Source organism: Diplotaxodon limnothrissa, linkage group LG9 (assembly GCF_057381915.1).
Source record: "Diplotaxodon limnothrissa isolate DT_005_m linkage group LG9, D_limnothrissa_male_GT1.1, whole genome shotgun sequence".
Lineage (NCBI taxonomy): Eukaryota > Metazoa > Chordata > Actinopteri > Cichliformes > Cichlidae > Diplotaxodon > Diplotaxodon limnothrissa.
Window position 1 is genome coordinate 651,840 of NC_140604.1, and position 27,461 is coordinate 679,300.

Sequence of the window (27,461 nt, forward strand, 5' to 3'; positions counted from 1 at the left end):
CCTGCACATGGATGTGGCAGCCAGTCACACACTGAAAACATCTGTTTCCAGGCTCTCGTGTGTTACCAGTTGAACACAGGGTTTCTTATATTAGCTGCCATGTTGACATTTTCATGCATCTTGGAATTTTCTGTACTGAAATCTGACCTACTTGTCCTACTTGTCTGATTTACTGGATTTTCCCTCGCGGAAACTTCTCTTACATGCACCATGAAGAGCCTTTACAGTCTTTTTATTGCACTATGGGAAGAATCTCACTTTTCAAATCCACGTAAATGCATTTGAAAGTTTTCAGCCATTCATCTGTCTTCTTAAGCTTCTCCAGTTCAGGATGAGAGGGTGGTTTGAGCCATAGTGTACACCCTGAACAGGCCAGCAGTCTGTTGCAGGGCTGGCACATAGAGGCAAACACTCATTCACATCTACCACCAATTTCAATCATCAGTTAACTGAACCCCACGCCTGTGTCACCTGCTCCACACAGAAGGATCGTGGCCTGGAGTCAAACCCAGGACCTTCTTGCTGTGCGACATAATGTTAATCATCATTTGAAAGATGATGATTAACATTATGTCACACATTTAGCAGATAAAAGACGTCCCTCAACAAAACGAAATCAGGGTAAAGCCGTGTGTCCATGTGGTCGTTATGAATAACAGGAGTCCAGCCAAGTTCCTACCAAGAGACTAAAAGTTTGAGCGTGTCTGGAAACAGTTTCATTGCAGAGCTGGTCCTGAGTGGGTGCTTAGATGTCCTGTGCACAAATACATACTCTGTACTAATATGGGACCGAGTGGCTCCCAGTAGCACTCTACACAACAGCGTGGCTGCTGCACACTGACCAGCACATAAGGAGATTCTGCAGATAATCATTGTTGGAATTTACAGGGTTTATTTTCACTTCTTCCTTTCATGTTTGCAACGCTACATTGTTACATAAATGTAGACATGATACACTCCCCAGATAAAAAGTAGTAATAGAGTAACATTCCTGTACTGTTTAACAGCGTCTACTGCACACTACATCGACTAGCTACACACATCTTTGAGTTCAGGGAGGCTGGAAAGCCTGGATCGGTCATTCCAGCAGGGACACCACATTATTCCTTCAACCTAGCACACGTGTCTGTGCGGTGAAAGAAAGCAGCCACAGGGGGAATAGGATGAAACCCGGACCTGAAGAGGAGGGTACTTTAGTCCTTGCTAGGAACAGCTGCTGCTAGGGAGCCGGTGCTACCAATCGGGAGGTTGTTGGTTGAATTCCTGGCTTCTCCCACGTAAATGCAACATGTTCTTGGGCAATTTGGCGAAGCCCAAATTGCCTCTGATGACTGTGTATGCACGTGAGGTGGAAAGTACTTCAGCACAGAATAAAGCATCTGTATGAGTGTGTGTGTGATTCAGGCTCTGAATACAAATAGTGCTTTGATTGTTAAAGTACCGTGCACAGGTCCATTGTTGCCATCATACGATTCAGGTACTCTGAATATCTCCTATTAGGATCTACAGATGATTACATTTGGGGTCACACACTCTTGTCACAGACGACGCCTGTTAGCACCGTACCTGTGTGGGGGAGTGGTTACAGTCTGTTCCCCAACTACGAGCGCTGATGTCAGCCTCCAATCAGAGCGAGCGCTGATTGGAGGCTGACACGCTCGGAGCCTCTTTCCACAGACGTGACCTGATTTCCATGTTAGCAGTAGAAGCATGTTATAGGCTGGGATTAGTGCGTGGTCCAGGTTTAACATTAAAGATTTAAAACTTTATTTATAACATGTCGTTTTCATTGTGAACAGCAGACTGCTTTACTTTGGGACACTGCACATAAATACAGCTCAGCCAAACAAGAGGGCACAGAACAACAAAGAGCAAAGGGAGGCTGGAAATTCAGGACTACTCCGGTCTAGCCATTAGCATGAACGCCAAACGAGGTACGTGCTCTTGGAGCCGACGAATGGATCAGCAGCATTAAGGAATGCAAAGAGCGGGATTCATCGGATTCATCGGCAGCAGCATCTCTACATCAGTGTGCCATCATTTCTTTTATAAAAGAGGCTATTAGCTTAAAAACAGCATCTGCCACTGTGTGCGTGTGGTGATTCTATGCTACGTCTTACAAACTTTGGAGCTGAGATCAAAGTCTAGGTGAAGATGAAATACAAAGCAACGTTTCAGATAACAGAGAATAAAAAGACTAGCGATAGCAAAAGACTTGCTCTGTTGTAGTGATAAAACACATCTGCTAACAGGTGGAGAGCCCGACTAGCAGATGTTCTGATCGTTGTAATGGTAGTCGTGGTGGTAGCCGGCGTGGTACTCGTCCTCGTGGAATTCAGCCTGATAGTCACTGTCGCTGATGTCGGAACCGTTGGTGCCGGTGCCTTGGCTGCCGTTAGTGTGGACGACCGGCTCGGTGGGGGGGGCGCAGTACTTGGGGTCGTAAACCTGGCGGCCCAGCCCGTACACGCTCATTCCTTTCTGAGACGCCACCTTGTTGGTGCCCATCTGCAGAGAGATGGTGGTGTTGTCCAGCGGCTGCACGGCCACTTTCTGATCAAAGATGTCTCTGCGAGTACCGGGGGCCGGCATGCCCGCCTACAGGAAACATGGCGCACATCAGCACGACAAACACATTTACACAGAGAGGACTCAAAGTGATCACTGAGCAATAACGCAGAGCTTCACTGGGCACACGTTTCAGATCAAACTCGTTTGATTATTAGACAAAGGTGACTTTTTAAAATGATGGCTTGGCTAATTAAGATTCATTGTATGTAATTGCATTTTTCAGACTGTGTTTTGTCCTGATGCCAACCATGCTAACCTCTGATGAACAGAATAGCAGGTCGGGTTAAGCAGCCGTCCTCCTGAAGACACGTCAGACTTTTTATACAGTGCAGGATATTTTATTTAAGCTATTTAGCAGGGACGCAGCAAAAGCTAACAAGAGTCCCACAATCAAATCACCTGGCTTTTATAATCAAACTGCTCTGTGCTTGATGCCAGTGCTGATTTCTGATAGGGTCTTCAATGCACGACGCTCCTTTGAGACGTTAATGAGGAAGAGACAGTCTTAAACCCACAGTGGCTGTTTCCTTCTTCAGGTGTTGACCAAAAAAGCTAAACTCATTTATTTATGAATCTGAGCCGCACACCTCACTGTCACTCAGCATGTGAAAAGTCGTATAGATGTGGGGCTCACGTTCCACTCAAGTGTCTCACATGTTGTCGAGACACTGTTGGAGTAATGTTGGGAGGTCGGCCACTCCTGGGAGGGCTGCTCCAGGTCTCCTCCATTTGTGGTTTGAACGAGGCCCAAACGGCTTTGTTACCCAAATGCAGACTGATTTCACTGAGCTTTTCTCGTGTTGCTTTTTGAAAACTTCAGGACTGGCCTGGTGTAGCGAGTGAAATCAAAGCTTTTCCTTTAAGAAATGAAATCTTCAGGTTATCTTTGTCTAAACACACCAAGTGTGGACAATATGCGAAACAAAAGACCATGATAATGATCAGGGAGTGGGCCAATACTTCTGTCACAGCACGACACATGGTAGAGAGTAAAGACTGGGTTTCACCTGGCTGGCTCCTTTGTTGGTGCCCATCTGCAGGCTGATGGTAGTCTGGTCATAAGGTTTGTCAGTGTGAGTCTTTGGATCGTACAGATGTCGTCTCGTTCCATACGCAGTCATTCCAGCCTGACTCGCACACTTGTTTGTTCCCATCTGAGAAACCAGAGACACGAGCTCAGCAAACACAGTTCGTCTCATTTCACTCTACAGTGAACTGTTGGCATTTAAACGTATCAGGTTAAACAGGGAGTGTTTCTCTGCTCCATCAAAAGACACTGAAATGGTTTAAATCTAATGATGACACATCTCAGGTCATGTGACAGTCACACTTCATTTACCTGCAGTCCGATGACACACTGGCCAGCCTTGATCTTCTCATCATCGAAGTGTCGAGCTTGTTTGTCTGCATATTTCACTCCGATATCGATCTTTGTGTCAATGCCTTTAGTCTTAGCCTGTCAGATAACACACGCTCGTCAGACTGATGGCGCTTTGTGTTCTATAACAGAAGAAAGACGCACTCGTCCTCTGTGCTGTGCGTGCACTCACCATGCTAGCCAGTGCGAGTAGTGTTGTCTGGACTTGAGTCATGTTTCCGTTTTCAAACAGGTCATTGGCCTCAAAGATGTCATTGGGCTTCAGGCCGTAGGCCAGGATAGCTTTTATGAAATTCCCGAGGTTTTCCAGCTGCAGAGAGCATCAGGGAAACAGAGTGATAAGAGACGGAGCACTAATAAGACGAGTGACGTGCTTCAGCTGCAGCTCTGCAGTGTTTGTGGGTCGCGCTCACCTTGTGCCAGTTGAGCTGTGAAAGGTTGATTTTCTTCACTGAACCAGGCTGCAGCTTATTAATCAGTCTGTGAGACGCAGGGAAGAAAACATCACATTAGTCCCACTGCTGCAGCGGATATCATGCAGTTCAGACACATTTCCTTCATTTGAGAGGACATTGCATCACTCACATAACTTCCTGTTTTATAACGCTCAAAGTACCATCAAACCAAAATTCACCTGAAATGTGAATTTCTTCAAAATCAAGTTCAAACCATTAGAGAATATTCATAACCACCCCACAGACATAATGTACAGGTAAACAGCAGTGCTACTGACATCGCGTCACGACCTTAAATATGACCACGCCCTTTAAGGTGGCAGTAACCTGACCATCACTGAACCCTCTGGGGTTACGACCCATTCAGTTTGTTGGTGGCCAAAAGTAGGTCTGTAGTTTTTATTATTTTTATGGTTTTTTGCCATTTTTTCTGCATAAAGCTTTTAACTAACTTCAGTTCTTTTCATAAATCTAAAATAATTATTACTTTTTACATTTTTAACCCTTTAAACACCAGTTTGTTTGTCCACTGCACCAGCTGGAAGACAACCTCACAATTTTATATAATTACATTGCTACTGAAATTTCTTGTATTGTTAATAGTAGAGTCTGGGGCATGTAATTGATTCACATCAACATTGATTATAATGCATTGTTGTTTTTGTGCAGGGAGAGCAAAAACATAAAAACTCCCTCTCAGCTTGTTTGTGGCCAAAAATGGACACCCCCTGTTTACGTTTACAAAATGCTATAAAATTCATATATATTAAGAAAAAATTCCACTTTTTCTGACTTGATTTTTTAAGATTAGCATCAGTGCTGCTCATGAAAATCTAAATTTCATTCAAATTCAGAATTTTAACCCTTTAAATACCAGTTAGATCACATAATTTTAATGATTTAAATAGGGATAAAAGCATAAAATCCCCATTTTTTTCTAAATAATACATGCAAACTGATTTATTTTCTAACCATGGTGGAGGTTAGATGTGTAGCAATAATTAAAAGTATCAATGAGTATCAATGAATGGCCAAAAAGTAAATCACAAATGGTGTGTTAGTGGCCACAAAGGCAATTTAATGACCAAATAACCACTGAGATGACCAATAAAATGATCAAGATTCATATTCCAGTGTGTGCTTCTGTGTGCATCCTCATTAGCAGCAAGATGTACTAACCACAGTAGAGTGGTTTTTGTAGGCACACTTTCTACACCTGGTGCAAGGGGCTGCTGTTCCAATCCTGGAGGTGCGCCTTTTGCACCTTCTTGTCATTTCGTTGGTGGGGTGGGTTAGGGGGTGTGGGGTAGTCTGAACACTCTGGTTCAGACTACTGTATCTTGAGATCAATGGCAGAAGTGGCTGAGAATTAGGAGAAGGGTGTCTTGCAGTTGTTGAGGTCACCAGCATGTGCCCCAGCTCTCCCAGGACACACATTAGTCATCCAGAACATCATAGTCAAATGAGCTTGCAAAGAAAAGCGTCTGGACTTCGTTAAGTTGCTTGAAGACGTTTCACCTCTCATCCGAGAAGCTTCTTCAGTTCTAAGGTCAAATGGTGGAGAGTCCCAGATATAAACCTAGTGGGAGTTTCCCCCCACAGAGGGACAAAAGGACCCCCTGATGATCCTCTAATCGCCTGAGCCAAGGTGGGAAACTGGGTGTGGGTCCCAATCAGCCAGGGTTTCGGGTGAGCTCATTGTGAAACCTGGAGCACAAACTTGGAGTAATCAGGACCCTACACCACCGGGCAGAACATGTTCCCTCTAAGCCTGAAGGAAAAAAGAAGGAACACACGCATGTAAAGGAAGCACTCAAAACGTGCGGCTATCCTAAATGGGCGTTCTTAAAGTCAGCAAAGAGGCACAGAAAAGAAGACCAGACACCAGCGAGGGAGGATAAGAAGGACAGACGCAACAACATTGTCATCCCCTATGTAGCCGGTGTATCAGAAAAACTCAGGAGAGTTTTCTCCAAGCATGACATCCCAGTGTATTTCAGACCCAGCAACACGCTCAGACAGAGACTGGTTCACCCGAAAGACAAAACGCCAAAACACAGACTTAACAATGTGGTGTATGCTGTACAGTGCAGCGAGGAATGCTCAGACCTCTACATTGGAGAAACCAAACAGCCACTTCACAAGCGCATGGCACAACACAGAAGAGCCACCTCCACAGGACAAGACTCAGCAGTCCATCTACATCTTAAGGTCAAAGGTCACTCTTTGAGGATGCCAATGTTCACATTTTGGACAGAGAGGACAGATGGTTTGGAAGAGGAGTGAAAGAAGCATCTATGTCCACTGTGAGCGACCATCTTTGAACAGAGGCGGGGTTTACGACACCAACTCTCTGCCATCTATAATCCAGTTTTGAGATCCTTCCCAGACGCCTTAACGCCCACTCACATCCTGGGCCATCTGACCTCAGGAATTCGCATGATAAGGTGGGGCCAGGTTTCACAATGAACACACCCGAAACTCTGGCTGATTGGGACCCACACCCAGTTTCACACCTTGGCTCAGGCGATTAGAGGATCATCAGGGGGTCCTTTTGTCCCTCTGTGGGGGGTTACTCCCACTAGGTTTATATCTGGGACTCTCCACCATTTGACCTTAGAACTGAAGAAGCTTCTCGGATGAGAGGTGAAACGTCTTCAAGCAACTTAAAGAAGTCCAGACGCTTTTCTTTGCAAGCTCCTTTGACTGTAGGTATGTAGAGGACTCCCCCACTTCAGTGAAGATGTTTCCGGCGGGACAAAGACATCGTATCCCAAGACATCCAAGAGATTGGAGAAAAGAGCCATCAGTTAGTTTTCCTTCTACAACTCGAGGTGCCAACACCCTCTAAGTTATCCAAGCAATATTTGTGCCTATTGTAGTCCAGGATTGCTTCTTGCTTTCACGCATCCTTTATTCCCCATCACTGACTGCTGGTTCCTTGTGTGTTGCTGTCAAAAGAAGCACATTCCTCCGTTGCTTTGGCATGTGGGATATGGCCGTGGTAGCTTTGGTGAAGCCAAAGACAGACAACAAAACTTCCTCTGTTGCAACTGGAGGAGCTGGGGGGAAGCTCTGGGTTGTTTCCCCTGTGCCCGTTTTCATCTGAGGAGTTCCAATCTGCAATCTGAAGTGTTCCTCACACATAGACTGTGTAGGAACCAGGCCCAGACACAGTCTATGCGTGAGGACTTCCTGCAGCAACTCAGGAAGTTCAAGCTGCCACAGGAGGTCACCTTCTACACCTTCTGTCCCATGCACATCAATTACTGTCTGGTTCAGTTCAGCCCCGAAAACTGCAACAGACAATCAGGTCTGCAGAGAGGATCGTCAGCTGCCTGCAGACTCCTCCCATCCTGTTCAAACTGCTGCCTTCAGACCGCCGTCTAGGTTTTCTTCCCTCAGGCTGTCACTCTGATGAACACTGTGAAATAAGCTGTTATAGCATTCATATGTGCATTGGGCTACTATTGTGCTCAGTTTGTATAGTTTGTTAGACTTTGTGTAACTTGTTTTCTCTTACTTTTTGTTTGCATGCATAGATCAAAGTGACCCAGAGTCAGAGTCCATGTTTGTGGACACAGATTTGGCCAAATAAAGAGGATCTGATGATGCCGACTTTGGAGAGTGGGTTTTTGCAACAAACTCTCCAGTTTTCAAAACTGTTCCGACATCTGTCCTGTTTGTCTGCATGTCTCTGAGCTTCTGTGCAGGAACATCATGAAAACGGCAGTAAAAACTATGATCGTCCACTCAGTGTCCACAGGTTAGAGAAACTGAGGGTGCATGACCGGCCGACGCACCACAAAGATGTGGGTGTTACAATAAACAGAGCCTTGGTTTGGTGACAAACTGAATTCAATCGATTAGAAAACATACTTAATGTTACATGGAATTTGCTTTTGTCTCCATTACAAAGATCAAGAGGCCCAACAACGGCAGTAACACAAGAGCAAACAGAACTTACTCGCAGAGGATGACCCCATCCTTCAAGCCTTTCTGGAAATTCTCTCCAATAGACATTCCGGTCACCTCTTCAATCCAGAAACGGAGCTCCTCCTCTTTCTGTGGGTCATATTTTTGAGCAATCTGGAGAGATTAAAACACAAATAATAATATGACCACATGAGTCTGTGATAGCACAGCTGCTAGCACCAGTGCCCAGCAGACCATGCTGAGCCTTTACCATCTACAGACATCGGAGCTTTCAAAAATCATCAGTCGTGTTTCATCTGACCAAAGCCTCACCAATGTATAACGTGTATTCTTTGGTTATACAGAACTAAATAAATATTTCACCCTCACAGGGTACTGTAGGGTCAAAGGTCAGCCTCAGAGGGTCCTGTAGGGTCAAAGGTCACCCTCAGAGGGTAGTGTAGGGTCAAAGGTCAGCCTCAGAGGGTACTGTAGGGTCTGGGCACTCTTAAATGATGAGGTTTGGCCACTTGCAGCAGAAACAGCTTTTTTAAAACCTTTTCTCAGTAACTTTCAGACCACGAGGGACACACTAACACTGCAGTCATGAATAATAGAATTGTGGTTTACAGGTGCTTGGTGGTCTTAAACTATCTTCTGCTGAGGTCCAAGAGTCTCTCTGTGCTGTCCTTTAAATGGTGGGCTGTCACATGGTACACTTTCCATCAAAGGTTTTTACATGTTAACCCTGAACCGTCGTTTTCTCTTAGGCTCTCCATCAATCACAGTAAAAGACTGAAACAGGGCGTTCCTAGAAAGAGGTCAGGGAGGTAACGGAGAGCAGCCAGCAGGGCTTTTCTTCTTATCGGTTTGATTTAGAACAGGCACTGGCATTTTGCTTCTAATTATTACTGCTTTGGGGTTTTTAAGATGCCGAGTAACACATCCAGTTACCCGTTCAGCTGGTAAAGAACTGCTGACAGATTAAAGTGGTTCACAAAGTCTCCAGAATCAACAGGACATAGAGCGCCCTTGCTGATCACTGTGGTTTGTTCTATTCTATCATGTGGACTAAACAAACACTCCTGCTGGGATCAGCTCATGCCCCAAACACATGTGGAAGCCTCACTCTCCACTGAATCCATCTCACCAGGTAATCCTGTGCTACAGAGGACAGATGGACCACAACCCATCCAAAGCACAGGGACTCTGCTTTTCTGAAGCATACGGAGGAACAATGGAGGACTTTTGTAGGAAGTTTCATCATATTGTAAATGTATTATCCAGAAAAACAACTTCTTTTTGCTGCTCCAAAACTACTGTTGATATCGTTTAAAAACATCCATTTCCACATATTTATTTTAACACATTCACTCAGGCAGCCAAGCTGTTGTGTTTGTGTTGTGTGGTAACACAACTGGCTGGCTCCCAGTTCAGTTACTAAAACAGAAAACCATGAAAAACGGGACAAAGTTCAGAACGTGATAACAAAACTGTTTCTTTGAACTTCTGTGATGAAGCAGGAAAAGCACAGAGCTCATGCACAAACATGCAAAGAAAGATCTCTCCCAGACTTGGATGGACACAGCTGCTTTATGGCCAACTGTCCACTGAATAAGGGCTGATTATATCTGTGGGGCCTTTCTTTAATCAGTGCTGTCATGTTTAGCTATATTACACGTTTTTAAAAAAAATCCCCCAAAAGTTTCCCTCAAAACTCCAAATTTCAGTCGAGCTTGAGAGCATCTACTTAGGAGCAGGTTTTAGTTTTTAGTTGGCACTCAGAGAAGCTGCTGTCCCACATCATGCCAGAGACTTGGGGGATCCCAGGTTGTTCCCGAACATCCTAACCGACCTTCTCCAATCCGAGGAAGGCAGTTTGAGTCTTCCTCTCGACCTTGGCAAAGAGGGGAGCATTCGAAGAACTTGTCCTTGCATACAACTGTTAGAACTCACGATCTTGGAACCTGCAGTTGTTCCAAAATGGTTCCATTTCTGAACGACTGCACTTTCAGTTTGGTCAAACAGATGCTTTTTATACTGGCAGAGAAAAACTACCAGCTCTAACAAAAAGGGCTTAAATTTAGCGGCCTGGACAGCAGGTCTCAAGGGTCTGTTACATGTTACTGCAGCAGTTTAAAAGTTATTTATACTACTGAGGAGTAGTACTCAGATTTTTGCCCTTAAAAAGCCGAAAATGTCAAAAGTTTAGACTTCTTTAATGAAGGATATTTTATTAAAGAAAACTAGCAAAGCAAAAACAAATGCAGACAGTAATAATCCCAAAATAATAATCACCTGAAATATAACCTAGTCTGAGCTAACGCTGGGAGTAAGAAGCTTGGAGAGACGACGAGCACCCTCAGATCTGAAGATGCACTCTCCCCGTGTTAGAGGCTGAGCAGAAATCCAAATCTTCTTGAGCTCTTCAGATTTTAAAGCCCAAACTTTTCTTCTTTTCTGTCTTATTGTAACCTAGAATTTCTACACACGAACACTGAGGCAGATTTGAATATGCTTCATCAGTCTTCAGTTAGATCATGATTCAATTCAATTCAATTTTATTTATATAGCGCCAAATCACAACAACAGTCACCTCAAGGCAATTTTTATTGTAAGGTCGACCCTACAATAATACATACAGAGAAAAACCCAACAATCATATGACCCCCTATGAGCAGCACTTTGGCGACAGTGGGAAGGAAAAACTCCCTTTTAACAGGAAGAAACCTCCGGCAGAACCAGGCTCAGGGAGGGGCGGGGCCATCTGCTGTGATTGGTTGGGGTGAGAGAAGGAAGACAGGATAAAGACATGCTGTGGAAGAGAGACAGAGATTAATAACAGATATGATTCAATGCAGAGAGGTCTGTTAACACATAGTGAGTGAGAAAGGTGACTGGAAAGGAAAAACTCAATGCATCATGGGAATCCCCGGCAGCCTACGTCTATTGCAGCATAACTAAGGGAGGATTCAGGGTCACCTGGTCCAGCCCTAACTATATGCTTTAGCAAAAAGGAAAGTTTGAATCTTGAAAGTAGAGATAGTGTCTGTCTCCTGAATCCAAACTGGAAGCTGGTTCCACAGAAGAGGGGCCTGAAAACTGAAGGCTCTGCCTCCCATTCTACTTTTAAATACTCTAGGAACAACAAGTAGGCCTGCAGAGCGAGAGCGAAGTGCTCTAATAGGGTGATATGGTACTACAAGGTCATTGAGATAAGATGGGGCCTGATTATTTAAGACCTTGTATGTGAGGAGCAGGATTTTGAATTCTGGATTTAACAGGAAGCCAAAACAGGAGAAATCTGCTCTCTCTTTCTAGTCCCTGTCAGGACTCTTGCTGCAGCATTTTGGATCAGCTGAAGGCTTTCAGGGAGTTTTTAGGACTTCCTGATAATAATGAATTACAGTCGTCCAGCCTGGAAGTAATAAATGCATGAACTAGTTTTTCAGCGTCACTCTGAGACAGGATATTTCTAATTTTAGAGATGTTGCACAAATGGAAGAACGCAGTCTTACATATTTGTTTAATATGTGCACTGAAGGACATGTCCTGGTCAAAAATGACTCCAAGGTTCCTCACAGTGTTACTGGAGGCCAAGGTAATGCCATCCAGAGTAAGAATCTGCTTAGATACCATATTTCTAGGCTTTTCAGGGCCGAGTACAATAACCTCAGTTTGATCTGAATTAAGAAGCACGGTCATCCATTTTAATCCACTTATACAGAAATGCTTTGACCTGTTTCTCTTCCAAACACACACACACACACACACACACACACACACACACACACACACACACACACACACACACACACACACACACACACACACACACTTTAAGCACCACTATTACAATAAATACAATGAACAAGCCAATAAGAATAAAGAAATAAAAATATCACAGTTCTGCAGATACCTCGTTTTATCCAACCACCAGTCCGGCCTCCTCTCCCAGTTCCTGATAAAAGCCACAAGAAAACCAGTCAAACAGACTCCGTCTGATTCTGACCAGGATTCCCCACCGTTGACAGTTTGGTTTTTTCTGTCATCAGTACCAAACAGCATGTATTTGGAAACACGACCAGTGAAACCAGTGCACGTATGTACTCTGAACTGGTTCCACAGTGGAACTGACGTTTCAAACCTTGCAGGGCTTCAAACTCCTCAGATTGTGTCACAGCTTTAGTTTCAGGCACAGCTGCTTCAAGGCTGTCAGTCACTACCGTCTCACATTTTTACTGAACAAAGAGTAAAGCAGCACGGAGGAACTCCAGTTTGAGTAACCAGACCAGTCTGACTCATCACACCAACACACTGCAGTGTTAAACGATCATGTTAGGATTTCACAGCTCTGATCACAGCACTTCCCTCCAGCAGCCTGAGGAAACATGCAACAATGTGTCCATCGTGTGAAACATGTTGGTCAAATGTTCAAACATTATCTTTGAAACCCAACAAACCGAACACGTTCCAGTCACAGACACTGCAGCTCATGTTCCCCATCAAATACATGCTCATAGTGACATTTCACTCAATATTTAGTTTTCATTTTCAAACAATGCATTTTTACATACATGCGTGTGTGTTATTTTGGTCTGTCAGCCCACTATCAGGTTTGTTTTTTTCAAAACACACTGGAATCTGTCTCCACATGATGATATCAAACAGCAGGTTTCAGTCCAGCACTCGTGCTGAGCACACAACAGGAAACAACGTTACACTGTAATAGAAAACCAGTGAAATAAATGGTACAATACTGGAAACTGTCGAATGCTTGCTTTCGTTTTATGACCAGCGTAAAATTCTTTGGTCACAATGAAGAAAATTGTACTTTTATGTAACTGGCTGCTCCATTCTGCATGCAGAACTGCTGGGGCAACAGACTAAACCCGAGTCTGATACTCATATAATCAAACTATTATTCTGGTATTTCAGCACAAAAGCAACAAAGAAACCTCACTGCAACTGTTGACAAGTCTGTAAAACATCCCTGCCATATTCATCAATGTCATCCTTATGGATAGAGCTGGGTGTCATCTGCACTGCAGTGAGAACACGTGCTATACTTGCTAATGACACTGCCTAAGAGAAGCATGTATGATGTAGACAGAACCCTGTGGAACTCCATAATAACCTTTACTAGTTACATTAACAATTTGCAGGCTGTTGGATACGATTCAAACCCTGCAGCACCAGTGCAACATTGGCTACTGTACTAATGCTGCATGTGCAGCAGGTAAAGACCAACAGGGGGCTCTAAGTTAGTGTACTCCTGAGCCCAGCTAAACAGGACAGGTTAGGCCATCTGGTATAAAAACCTCGATAAAATCAAACATATCGTAATAAATAAGATTTCCATAGCGGATCAATCAGAGCCCAGGCTAACAATGACACTCAGGAGATGTACTCGACATGAATTATGCAGCACGTCTACTGAACAGACCGGAATAACACGATCTGCCAACTGAGCCGAGTGAAAAGTAGCGGGCGGACGGCTGGATCGAGGCATTGAAGAATCTCAGGAATGTGATGTATGCTGACAGGATAAGAGCGTGGACTCCTGATCGCACGTTACGCAATGGAAGCCATTTGCTGCTCTGCTTTTGTTGACACAAGGGAACAAAAGTCATATTTACATGTTCAGAAGGAACATGGCTTCACACCAACGTGACTCAAAATCCAGAACTTTGGTAGGGAATCATATCCAGTTCTTACATCGACACCATTATCAGAGCACACGGCAATATGACAGCATCCTAAAAACCTGTTTAAAATGGGTGCTCTCCCATTTTAAACAGGTTTTTAGGATGTGCTGCCGTCGGACGCCCGGCCTGCCGTCGGACGCCCGGCCTGCCGTCGGACGCCCGGCCTGCCGTCGGACGCCCGGCCTGCCGTCGGACATGCTTCATTCTCCTGTCTCTGATCAAGGCTTTATCTGTGCTTCAACTTTCAGAGAGAGTGTTACTTTCAAGCAGTGCACGATGCTGCTTTCAGAGTAATCATGATGTAGTGCAGTGGTTCCCAAAGTGGCGGGCACAGAGCCATTGCAGGGGGGGCGCAGTATGGTTTTTATAAGAAAACACTGCTAGTATAATGGACACAAACGCAAAGCAGAGGTTGAAGCATCGTCAAAGATGCTTCCAAGCCAAAGACTAGAAGAGCAGCTGTCGTGCCGACAGAAGGAGTTTCCCCTGCGTGGGGAGCAGCACTGGGCTCTCCAAATCACGGACAAACAGGATCCCACATTCTTGATTTTTAGTTCACAAACACTTCTTATAACGACTAACTACTCCTGAAACTTTGGAGATGTTAGCACTTTGTACAGTTACAGGAGGATAAAAGTAATTATCGGGCAAAATGTCCTTCTTTTGTTAAAATAGTCCCGTCCAACACCACGTGAGAACAATAAATATATAATTTTCTGTTGTAACCCTCAAACTGAATGGTATGGAGGCCCGTTTCCACCACTAAAAAAAAAAAAAAAGAAGCATCCACATAACTCCAAATTTTGAGTTATTTTCTCAAAATTTCGAGTTAGTCAGTAATCTACGTGAATGGCGTCATTTCCTTGTTACCCGGAAACTGAAGCCCTCAGCTACAAATGCTACAGCTAAGCTACCAGGATTACAGTCATGAATGCACAAATTGCTGATTATTTTCAGCTTGGCTTCACAAATGATGAAATCCTTGTGTTATTAGCTGAATTATTAGCGTTACTATCAGCAAACGTACTCTCGAAAGCGCCAAGTTGTTGCGACCCGGTTTTGAGTGCGCGTTCCACGTGGATTACTGATTGACAGAGCAAATGACTCGAAATTTGGAGTTATGGATACTTCTTTTGTTGCTGTTGGCTTCCACAGAATGGCGATGTAACGACACTCACCGTTCACAAAACTAAAACATCACTACTTCCCCGTCTAACTCTCTATAATGCAGTAAACTGGATCCCGTGTCCAGCCACTGACGCAGGAGGAACACATTGTGTCGGTGATACCGACCTTGGCACAAACACGGATCCTGCCACAGTTTGTTCCCCGCTTCAAATCATGGACACACTGTATCCCACAGTTTGAGGTTTTTAAACCCACTTTGCACACAGAGACATTTTTGGAAAAATGTATTGACAGTGATGTTGAATATTCTTGTAAAATTAGGGGGAACCACTGAGGCAGCGTACGGCATCAGGAGCTTCCACGTGTTTTTCATGCGAGCACACAAAGGAACCGTGGTGGTTCCTCTCAGCATGTCATCAAAAAGGAAACGGTAACACACAGAAAGCCTCTCCTCCATTCATGTCTATATGAAACACACATAGAAAAGTGTGTGAGCCAACAAACTCACAGAGCTTCGATATGACGTTCCCTCTGTACAAACACACTGTGTAAAGTACACTAGTGTTTCCCCGTTTCCACTGTGATGATGGAAAACCCTTTAAATATTTAGACATTTTTGGGCTCTGGGAAATTTTTACTAATATAAAACCTGCACAGATTCCTGGCCTGTTTCACGGATGCTTCTTTGATACTGCCAATGCTAACGTCAGCACACGCCTGGATGAACAGGAGGGCAGTCGGGCTGAGTGCATTCGTCCCATTGCTGTGTTGTGATCCAGGTAATCATTTACTATCCTTCACAGGAAGCAAATCCTGGAAGTTCACCTGGAACGTTCCGGCGCAGCACCGGTGGCCTTGTATTGGCTGCAGCTCTGTATTAGGATGGAATTGATCATTTAAGTAGGTGGTAATGTGGCAGTTGTTGGTCACACTGATATGACAAAGAGAAACAGGCTCTGGGAGGAGGACATGCGACAGCTAAAAGCTGTGCACACACACTTGTTGCTGATACGTCACTACAGTGCAGGACTTGTGTGACTGGACTGTATCCACACTGCTGGTTCGGTATGCTGACGGACACTCTGGCACATTTATTTGTGCCTCCCATTTTTGAGTTACTGACCAACAGACGCTTCTTCCTCTCACGTTAAACCAGTTGCTTCATGTTCACTCTGTGTTTCTTTGTTTCATGGTGAAGAGCAACAAAAGCTGACTGATGCATTTCCTTTGCTGAAGCTCTGATACTGAGGTTTGTGCTGAGCAGTGACAGCTGTATACCAGGTGATATCCCAGGAGGCGTTTTTCTTACACTGAAGGTTAACACACAAAATCAGAAAGCTGTCCACCGTCCAAACAGAAGTTGATGCTCGCCGAGTGGCAGACAGACGTGAGACTAGCTGCAGTGTACAAGTCTACGGTTTCTATGGCTGCTGTTGTATGTCCTGTGTTTTGGCACAGAGCCATGTGACTCGGTTACAGTCTGTACCATGAATGTGACTCAAACAGCATTAGCAGCTAACCAACAGTCAAAGCTAACCAGCAGCTGCTTTCATAATGTCCATCATCAGAAACAGTCTGATGGAGCTTCACATGCTCACCTGCATCTCCAGATGCTGAGCTTAAGTTCTGAGGAGACTGATTTAGGTCACAAGGACTAATTGTTTGTTCATGTTAAGACTGACACACATAGGTTGTGTGCTTGTAGGGAAGCGTCTGCAGTGACATCACCACAGAGCCTAAAGTTCATCCTCGGATGAAACTGGCACGCTGGCTTTGCCACGTCGCGTTTTTATCAGCTGTAGACGGGAAACACGGATGGAACTTCCAGGTGGGAAAAAGTGTCTTCAATCTGCAGCCAGATGACTGTGGTGATCGAAATATTGATTAAAATAAGCTCATGGGAAAACGTTTCTCTTGCAGTCTGTGAGCATCTTCCTTCTTTGTTTTTGGGCTCTGTCACCGACTTTGGGTCGTCCTGAATAAAAAAATAGGTCTGTTTTATAAATCGCTGTCATTCTGTGTTCCAGAAGCACATACTCTCGACCTAGGGGCCTGTCAATCACAAGACATTAGCAGATCGTTACATAGACAAACCTTTTGAATACAAGCGTGCTGGTGCACACAGGGGTGCACACAGGGGTGCACACAGGGGTGCACAGACACAAACTACACCTTTCTTGGCTGCTACCTCAAAGCACATTGAGCGCTGTCAGTCCTGCGTGCTGCACAATAACATTCAATATTTAATATCTACTGTCAGCTAGATTATTGTGATGCTGTTGTGTTTATTATGCTGCTCGTTTTTTGCTTGTTTCCTTCCTCTCAACAGGTGATCCAGGTGAAAAGTGCCTTTTCTCCCTCTTCCCCTGTGTTTTTCTATCTTGCCCAGTCATGTCTGTCCCGTCTGCAACAACTGAAAATAAAATAAATACATAATAATAATAAAGGTCAATCAAACGGACCACTATGGCTAGGCCGTGATGATCCACTTGGTAAAGGAAACCTGTTGTGTATCCTTCTTTGCCTTCAGACCATCATTGTGATGCTGAAGAACCACAGGGACAGAGCCTTTGGCTGACGTGGGGAACATCTACCTTTGGTTCCGCGTGTCATTCGTTCTTAAAATCTCAGACTGCTGACAGGACAGAAGACGAGGCCAAAGGCAAACAAACGTCCTGGCACACGAACAGCCAAAAACACTAACTCGTCCACACACACGCAGACTGCCCACCAACTTCTCATGCTTACACAAAAGATGTGTTTTCAAATCAACGCTCTCGAAAGTCCTTTACTTCATTTTGGCGGACTTTCAAATCCCAAGTTTGCAGAAGTCCCTCCATGCAGCGAGTCATGCGTGGCGTGGGTAATGTAAATCTCACGGGGCATCGTGAACACGCAGTAACAGATGGAGGCATTGTGAGGAGCAGACAGAAGAAACGCGAACTTCGTGGAGAGTGCGCGTTTGTACGTGTTTCTGATGGCGTCATCCTTCAGCCATCCCTCACAGACTGTCCACGGAGACCGTTTGCCGTGAAACTAACAGATGGTTTGGTTCCTCTGAATATTTGCCACGACACTGACTGCTGTTCTAAGTCTGCTCCTAAAATCTGAGGCAACATGGAAGCATCAGTGTGTCCGGGCTCCTCCCAGCTGCTCCACAGATCCCGTTTAGCTTCTCGTCATCAAACATCTTCATCACAACATCTCATCAGAAGTTCAACAAACTGTTTCAAACGCTTTAGAGGCGTAAAAGCAGCGCTTGGCACCGAGGCGGCTGCGGTCACAGTAACGCTCCCCGCGTCTTTCTTCGTGCTGGACACGAAGGGAAAAGTTCCCGAGCTCGGGAACGTTCGGCGCGTTCAGACAAACAAGAGGACCGAACCTTTGTTTAAACTCTCGTGTTCGGCCCACAGCGAGACACACCGACAGGCCCGCGGGCTTCTAGCATCCACACAAAAAGTCTGAACGCGAAGGAAACGTGAGACAAAGTAAAGACGCGACCGAAGCACTTACTTTGCTCTTGACTTCAGCAGACAGGCCGTAGGCTGGTCCCTTATTAAAGTGAGTCATCGTGGCGCTTTTGTAACCCACGGGATTACTCGCAAAGTCCGCGGAGTCGTCTGTGGAAAAGACGGATTCTCAGCGACTGTTTCGGCCCGACGGGAGCTCAAGCAGTGCGCGAGGCGAGAGCACGGTCAGCCCCCCGCCTCCTGTCCCCTCCCCTCAGTGTCGGCTGCATCCTGAAAGCCCTGGATGAGTACAACTTCCACACATGACCAAAACTTTCCACACCGGGATCATTTTTAGGAATCCTGTTCAGCTCAGCTTTGGTCTGCAGGCTGGCTGGAAACGAAAAGCTGGTGCGGCTTTAACCAAGTCCCACAGCACCCGAGAAACACACAGATCTCACCCGCTCCTTTCCCCGCCGTGCCGTGGAAGCAGAGGCTGCGCGTGGGCTTACTAACAGGCCTCGCTGCGTTCAGCTTCATGAGACACACGCGTGTGTACTGTCAGGGAAAACATGCTAACCCACGTGCACTGTGGTGATCCTGGAATGTGCGGGTGGACATGGTGTCCATCTTTCTCCTCTCATGCAGGGACTCGTGCTCGGTGTGGGCTCCACAGCGATCACACGTGATGCCACGTCGGACAGATAACGATCAGCCTCCCCAGCGATGCGCAGGTGCAGCAGTTTCACCTTCACTGCATTGTTTTCTGAGTAGTTTAATAGTAGTGAGAGTAAATAATGGCACAAACAACTCAACAATACAGACACAGCATTTATTCATCACACAGCAGGAATGAGTCCGTGTGGATCGGACACTTTCACACCATTCTTCCCAGGAAAATGGATTTGGGGTATTTGTCCCTCAGAGACGACCACTGTACAAAGAAGTAGTCGGATACAGGATACAGGATCTTCCCAGTGAGCGACAACGTCTGGACACGGCAAATACTCTCAGCGTAAACTATCAGGACTTTCTTTATTCCCAGAATTCCAAGGAGGAGTCCTGCTACACACAGGGGAATGCAGGTCCCCGGGCCGTTACACAGCACCTGAAAACACAGACAGGGGGGGCGGGCACACATCCGTGGAAAGAGGTTATTCTGTACATCTGTTACAAAACTGTGTGTCATGTGACAAAGACTGGCTCAAAGGCCATTCTGGATCGGTTCATGTGCACTCCCTGTCATCACAGGACGACTCGGACATGCAGCGCAGCAGCCTCTGTTCTCACACAGTGACCTCCCCTCCTCAGGTCCTTCAGTAGAAACTGTGAGAGTCAAAGAGGGAAACCCTGTTGGGGTTTGGAGCTTACCGAACATATTTAAGGCCAAACCCGGCTGAGCTGAACCGTCTCAAACCACAAATGCATCAGAATGTTTCAAACAGATACGCGTTTGACTCACCGAGGACTGCGTTCAGTGAGACAAAGGGAGGGGGCTGAGTAAGTACGAGGCCTCAGCACTGAAGGAGGCTGGTGGAGTTTACAGGAAAGCTGCCGTGGAGTCTGGAGAAGTAATCATACAGCTCCTCTGCATGCAGAGCCCCACTCTGCAGTCAGCTTACACCCACACCTCTCAGCCGTCTGTTTCCCTGCACAAACCTTCTTACAGCAGCAGGGCTGCAGCGATAAGTTGATCAGAAAATGATCCTTTGCTTCGACGCTTCGTTTAGCGCTCGGCGCCGTCGCCACGTAAGCGCCAGCGTTTCAGCTGCGACTAAAACAGACCTGAAACAGCCAGCGTTTGAACAGAAGCAGTTTTTCAGCAGAAACAAATGTTTTTGTAAAGCGAAACCAGTGAGAAGCCGTTTTCTCTCCATTTACTGTCGCTCATTAACAACACAACAGTATTTGTGACTCAAATATAACGGATGGAATATTCCGTTGGTAACATGCCTTCAGCTGCAGCGTGCTAACCACCGCTGTGTGAGCCACTGTTCACTACAGCCTGCTCCACTCACCATGTCCGGTCTGAGCCTGAACACCAGAGGCAGGGAATAGCGCAGGGCATCGAGAGTGCTGACGACAGACGAGCTCCAGGACTGGTGCACCTCGCGGCTCCGTGGGATCCGACAGATGGTGAACTGAGGAACAAACACGTGTGCGTCACATTCGTCTGAATTTGATATTAGATGTTTAAATGGATTCACTGAGCTGTAAGCTGACAGGGACTGAAGACAAACAGAAACCAACCACACGCCTGGACCTGTGAGACACACGAGGACGTGCTTCTGTAGGGATGATCTGATATCCTCGTGTTGGTGTTGTTCCCAGACCACCATGAAAATGTTGTTCCAGGTTCAACGTTGCAAGTGACCAATCACTTTGTTGTGACGTTATTCTTTTGCACGCCAAGCCATTCGTGCATTTATGAAATTCCAATGTTGCGAGGACAATATCAATTCTGCTTACTGTTTATTAAAGAGTTAGGGTCAGGGTCCGTTGATCGGCGGACAGAGGCGGTTTCTCGCAGCTTAAGTACAGTTTTTTGTTTTACGCCGGTTTTTCCCGAAGTCGCAAAAGTATGACGTCACAACAATGTGATTGGTCACTTGCAATGTTGAACCTGGAACATTTTCATGATGATCTGGGAACAACACCAACACGAGGATATCAGATCGTGCGCTTCGGTAGACAGCTTAACCCTCCTCTCGTGTTAGGGTCGGCACCGACCCATTTTAAATTTCAAATGCATAAAAAAATCACATACATTTGTTTATTGTATCAAGGCTTTTTGACTTTGTCAGGAACCTCTATTTCTACAAAATAAAATAAAAAAAATTATTTTCACTAAATTATAAAATGCCCTAGTTGAAATTATGACCTTTGTGTTGTTAGGGTCGGTTTCGACCCAGGTATAATATTATGAGTGTAAAGCAATAATTAAAGCCAAAACTGAAATCATAAGTGCACTGTCAGCTAAAACACTTACAGCAAGCGCCTCTCCTAATCATATGAGCTTTAGGGGATTCTTATTTTGCATGTTTTTTGCATTATACCTGCACAAAAACAGAACAAAATAAACACGGGCATGTGAGGTGAATTCACTATTTGAGTGGCCATTTGACTTCCAGAGTGCACATTTACAATTTGCAGCATACAAAAAATGAGAAGAAGATTCACAGTGAGCTAAGTTCAGGATCATATTTTTGGTGAAAATGAAGGAGAGGACACAGAGCAGCATAGCGATTCAGATGGGCAGGTTTCTAAGGAGGAAGACAATGTGGACTATCATCCAGAAGACACAGACACATCTGATCAGAGGTGGAGGTCGCTGGTGCTGAAGCTACTCCTGCTGAAAGATTCAAGTCCAAAAATGGTAAGATCTTTTGGAGCTCAGTACCTCATGATGTACATGGCAGGGCAGCTGCTGCAAATGTCATCAAAATGACCCCTGGAATCACAAGGTTTGCTCTGACCAAAGTCAGTGACATCAAGAGATGTTTTGAGATATTTATGCCATTGTCACTAGAAAGAATCATCATTACTATGATAAACCTTGAAGGAAAAAAAGTCCATGGCGACATGATGAGGAATACCTGGATGCTTTCATTGTTCTTGCTGGAGTGTACAGATGCTGCAATGAGGCCACTGATCGTCTATGGGATGCATCGACAGGCAGAAACATTTTCTGGGCAACGATGTCACTTCACACATTTGATATCATTTTGATTCAAGAGTCCTCAGATTTGACAACAGAGAGACCAGACCGAGGTCTGACAAGCTTGCTCCCATCAGGGATGTCTGGGAGAGATGGGTGCAGCTTCTTCCACTGATGTTCATCCCAGGGCCAGTGACAGTGGATGAATGTCTTGTCCACTTTTTGAGGAAAATGCCCCTACCGGCAATATATACCCAGTAAGCAAGGGAAAAACGGCAGAAAAATCTGGGAAGCCTGTGATGCAAAAACCAACTATGCCTGGAATGTACAGATTTTCACAGTCAAAGCTGTGAGTGGCACCCCTGAGAAGAAACAATGAAAATGTGTGGTCCTCCATATGACCACTGGACTGCAGGATCACAATATCAGCTGTGATATTTTATTTTATTTTTTACCAGATATGACCTTGGACAAGAACTTCACAAAGGAAACTGAGGTGAAGCTGTATCATTGGGAAGTGATAAAAAGCCCACAATTACCCACGGCTATAACCAAAACAAAGGAGGAGTGGACTTTTTCTTTTTTTAAGTTTATATCAAAGGTCTACTGCTGAAAAAAACACTTTTTTTGTCTTTTCTTGATGTAAATGTCTATGGGTCGAAATTGACCCGTAACACCATCGATGTCATTTTAGTTATTAATCTTAAAATGAAAAAAAATCAATAAAACAGATTTATTTAAGAGATGTGTCCTATACCCCTCAGTAATACTCAGGTAACACAGAAACCTTTTATTTATTAATATGATTCTCTTGAGGTTAATTTTACAATTTTTTTTTAATTGAAATCGAGGGGTATAGTGACAAAAAAAGACCCAGAGGCCCACACCAAAAGTATTAAAACCAACATTTTCATGGATAAGGAAGCCTAACAAGGTAACCAAGAGATGAGAAACAAATTGGATGATAACTTATTGTTTTTAGTATATTTTATAGCTGATTTAATTCACGGGTCAAAACCGACCCGCTAACATAAGAGATGATAACAGAAAGCTAACACGAGAGGAAGGTTAAACCACACAGTAACAGGATTACTTCAGAAACGCTGGTGGCCAACAGGCCAAACTTTACTTTCTGTTTTGCTGATGTGCTCTTTGCCTGGCAGTGGAGTACTGTCACAGTGTGATACTTTCCTGAAGGACAGGAAATAAGTAACTCTTCCAGTGTGTGAGCCTGCTGCTGTCAGGACTCTCCTGCCTATGATGATGCAGTCCTGTGGGAGCAGCAAGTCCTCTGCAGAGTCCAGCGGTGGCACGCTTTGCTGTATCTGAACCTCTGCACTGTGCTGGGGTGCAGCTGCTGGGCCATGGAGACCACAGAGCTCAGTGAGCTCTCGCTGTGCATCACCACACTGAGTTAAAACCAAAAGCTCCATCATGCGTACCTGTGAGTCCGACTGTTGTTTGAGGCTTTCAAACGTGCAAATTTTCTCCTCGCTCATCCTGTCTGTGTCTGCGAGGACATAGTGTCGAGGTGTGTAGGCTGCAGACATGCACTGCAGCAGGTGCAGGACCTCTGTGGTATGACCACCTACAAATCAGAAAGAAGCACAGCAGCAGTTACAAGGTTAACCACGACCTGGAGGACACTGAACTCTTAGTCCTCACTGCGCTCGTCATACACGCTCATCTTTAGATGGACACTTAATAAAGACAGACATTCAATTTGATTTAGAAAGTATGTTTCATCCCAGCATGAGTTCAAACAGGTCAGTCCGTGCTGGGCGTGAAGCGGCAGCGAGGACACACTACAGGACATCACTGACAGTGTTGGACGTGCACGTGGCCAGAAACAGCCAGGAGTCTGCTCAGCATCTAGGACCAACAGCTCTATAAAGCATCATTATCACTTTGAACTTCACATCGGTCTACTGACCTTAAAGGTCAAATGTGACATTACATTATAAATGCTTTATCATAGTTTATACATCATTCTCACATCAGCAGGTTCCCATAATGACTACAAACTGTTTCTACGACAACTCCAATCTCCCCAAAACGGCCGAGCCCCATCAGACCTCAGAGACCTCTGAGTATCCGATTGTTCAGTCTGACGTCACTAGCCGTGTCTGGGCCTAAACTCCGCTGCAGGTCCATATATCAAATGATCACTATGGCATTACTGAGAGTTAAAAACTGTCTAAAGTCTTTCATCTTTAATAAAATGATCAGCGTTCTGCTCTACCAGGTGTAAGAATTGAGTTTAACATCCAGGCATCCATGAAAACGGAATTTATGACATTTAACGGAGTTAGAAGTTAGCAGGGAGTTAGCTCGCTAGCTTCTATCTAAATACAATATAGCATGTCCTGACTGCGGGGTTTTGGAAACAAATTAAAACGTACAGCTCTGTTATCACTTGCAACATAAATGAAGACAGAAAACTAAACAGCAGTGACGTTTGTAGGGTTACTGAAGTTTGGCTAGCTGGTATATAATGATGTGCTACGTGACTGCTAGCGACACAGCTATGTTAGCATAATATAAACAAGCTAACTTTTTTCCCACTCGATAAAAGTTAACGTAAGTGTTCTCGGTGGTCAGGAACAAATGTAATCGCATGGCAGGATGCTGTAAAAGGACCAAACTTCAGCCAGGAGAACAACTGAGATAATCCATCCACAATACGAGGTTAGTCATTCATATACTGCTGCATGGGCTGGGCTGTAGTTACATCCTAAGGTTTTAAAAACTGAGCTTAAATAAATGATTAGTGGTAATAAAAGCCGAGGGAGGTCAACAGTGATCACTGACTGTTTTAGGAGCTTTTTGAGATTAAATAGAAGAAAATACAAAACATTAAACATGTTAACAACACAAAAGCCATATTAAACGCAGACTACTTTAGACCCGGAAGTAGGATTCGTCACGTCATCACTGAACAACCGGATTATCATATGACCCCTGCAGAAGCAGCTTTCTCATGCTGTCTATAGTATATGTGCTATTACTGCATGTCATTAGCCTTTGGAGCCTCTCTCCCATACTTTAGTCCAGTGATCCTGGTTCTGTTTTAGGTCACTTCCTGTTAAAAGGGAGCTTTTTGTCTCACTGTCACCAAGTGCTCGCTCATAGGGGATCATTTGATTGTTGTGGTTTCTCGCTAACACCGTAGGGTCGTTACGTGTGAAGATAACTGCTGTTGTAATTTCACTGTATATAACTAAGACTGAGCTGCAGAGCTACACCCCAGGACCAGCTCTACGCTCCAGACTGTACTGGATCGTCAGCATTAAGCTGAGTATTTTCACCACTGAGACCAGGAACACTGCACATCCATTGGCTAACGGTCGTGTTGGCTGCACGTTTCAGACCTGCACCCAATTCCAGTGAGCATGCTCAGCAACACTTCTCAAGATGAAGCCTGAGTTGATACGTCAGAGCCTCCGTTTGAATCCAGCAGAGTAATGTGAATACTGCTGACTATTCCTCTCACCAAAGCACTCTGTCACTACCATGGACAGCAGGAACGCTCGTGGTTATCATTTAACCAACTTTCTGATTCATCCGAATTTGGATTTTTAAATCTAATCATTCAGCTGTTACCTAACAGGGACAAACTACAGCTGACAGAAACTGAAGACAAGAATACAAACACATCACACAGCGATGGGCCTGTGATGCACACGAGCACACAGTTACCCCAACATCAAGAACTGCACTGAGAAGCAGGACCACGCAGTACAGAACAAGGAAAGGAAGCAAACTAGTGCGAGATGTGTCTAAAGACCCAGGAACAACTGCAGAGACACTAGTGACTGTTGGGAATTGTAGTCTCACACATGACAGCCACTGGAAACCTACACAGGAATGGACTGAAGAGTCTCAGAAGGAAAAACGTCACCTTGGAGCCGGACAAAGCTCATGCATACTGGAAGTGCATCCTTTGGTGAGATGAGCTCTCCCCGTAGAGATGCTGCTGACGTTTGGAGAAAGGAGCAGGCTCGGATCGTACACTCGTGTCTTTAAACCAGCCCACGTGCCACAGGATGTGGCGTGAAAATCATCACAGCCCAACACCTTCACGTGGATGTGGTTCTGGTTAGACCCACTGAGAGTGAATCAGGAGATTTTCAGTGGAAAAAGGTTCTGACTGAACTGCTGATGACAAACTGACTTCATTTAAAAAGTCGCTTCAAAATCCACGTGTGAGTTTATGTTTGACGTTTCTGAATGAAGACGGAGAGAGGGGTGTCAAACATGTGGTCCGTGTGCAGCAGGAGGGCAGAGAGCAACAACCTCACACAGATGACTGACTCAGCAGTTTCCCCTCATCTCAGCGTGGAAAACCAGCGGACTCACGCCTGTCACAGGTCCACGCATGCATCCAAACTGTGTTTCTTCAAGGAAATACAACTATTCCTGCCTCTAAGGACTTTTAACAACTAAATACATAGAAAATAACCAGCATCGCTTAATCTGGATGGAATTATTAAGAAAAATCCAGTATTTTGACGGATTTTCACTTCACTAATCACCAGAATGACCTTTGTGTACACTCTAGGTATGTATAGTGTACCGGAAGCTCGGGGATGTTGTTTGTACGGTGGCGGAAGTGTCGCACTCCTGCCCGACACAAAGCAAACATGTTCAGTATCCACAGCTAAAACAGCAGATACGTGGCATGGCTAGAATTAGCATGCGTCCACGCCGTGTCCGATACACCCACGGTGTCACAGTGTTGCTGAAACACTGTGAAACATGGCTCCATGCCCGGTGTAGCCCGGTAGCTACGGAGGCCGGCTGACGGCTGTTTGTAACGTAACAACATGAGCGAGCTTTCTCTGTGACACTTGAACGCAGCGCAGCGGGGCCGTGTTCCGCGCTGTTACCTGATCCCGCGACCACCAGAACAGTGACCCGACCCTTGCTTCCAGGCTTGCAGTTGGCGCCCGTCTTCACAACGATATAAAGGCGAATGATGAAAAATAAACACAGAAGTAAAACTGCTGATGTGAACCCCAACAGCAACATCGTGACGGCTACGGCAGCCTGGCGTGCCCAAAAGCAGACAGGGCGTGGGGCGGGGAAGCCCTGAGTGCGGGCTGGTAGGCAGAGCCAGCTCCTGCTTGGTGTTCACGTTACTTTGTTTTTAGCTTCCACATCTATTCAGACGTCCTGGACACGTGTCTATAAATCTGC

General features: G+C 45.2%; 2 protein-coding genes across 2 annotated transcripts; both read right to left on the minus strand.

Annotated features, from left to right (window-relative positions):
* Positions 1-2,051: 2,051 nt before the first annotated feature.
* Positions 2,052-19,240, minus strand: LOC146624942 (calponin-3-like). The gene is made up of 7 exons (XM_085362567.1): positions 18,669-19,240; positions 8,372-8,493; positions 4,363-4,429; positions 4,122-4,259; positions 3,911-4,027; positions 3,579-3,725; positions 2,052-2,598 (listed from the first exon to the last, which is right to left on the minus strand). Exons 1-7 carry the CDS (start codon positions 18,723-18,725, stop codon positions 2,266-2,268), a joined length of 981 nt encoding a protein of 326 aa, XP_085218693.1. The 5' UTR covers positions 18,726-19,240; the 3' UTR covers positions 2,052-2,265.
* Positions 19,241-19,375: 135 nt separating this feature from the next.
* Positions 19,376-27,335, minus strand: alg14 (ALG14 UDP-N-acetylglucosaminyltransferase subunit). The gene is made up of 4 exons (XM_085362568.1): positions 27,152-27,335; positions 23,705-23,850; positions 20,623-20,745; positions 19,376-19,712 (listed from the first exon to the last, which is right to left on the minus strand). The coding sequence occupies exons 1-4, from the start codon at positions 27,291-27,293 to the stop codon at positions 19,482-19,484; spliced, it is 642 nt and encodes a 213-aa protein (XP_085218694.1). The 5' UTR covers positions 27,294-27,335; the 3' UTR covers positions 19,376-19,481.
* Positions 27,336-27,461: the final 126 nt, after the last annotated feature.

Bases quoted from the DNA above. Each gene is read 5' to 3' on its own strand.
- LOC146624942 (XM_085362567.1), bottom strand. From the start codon at position 18,725: ATGACTCACTTTAATAAGGGACCAGCCTACGGCCTGTCTGCTGAAGTC. The intron at 8,494-18,668 runs GTAAGTGCTTCG...TAATCTCTCCAG, and splicing joins CTGCTGAAGTCAAGAGCAAA to ATTGCTCAAAAATATGACCC. The intron at 4,430-8,371 runs GTAAGTTCTGTT...TGCGTCTCACAG, and splicing joins GATGGGGTCATCCTCTGCGA to ACTGATTAATAAGCTGCAGC.
- alg14 (XM_085362568.1), bottom strand. From the start codon at position 27,293: ATGTTGCTGTTGGGGTTCACATCAGCAGTTTTACTTCTGTGTTTATTT. The intron at 23,851-27,151 runs GTAACAGCGCGG...TCTGATTTGTAG, and splicing joins TCTGGTGGTCGCGGGATCAG to GTGGTCATACCACAGAGGTC. The intron at 20,746-23,704 runs GTACGCATGATG...TTTGTTCCTCAG, and splicing joins AACAACAGTCGGACTCACAG to TTCACCATCTGTCGGATCCC.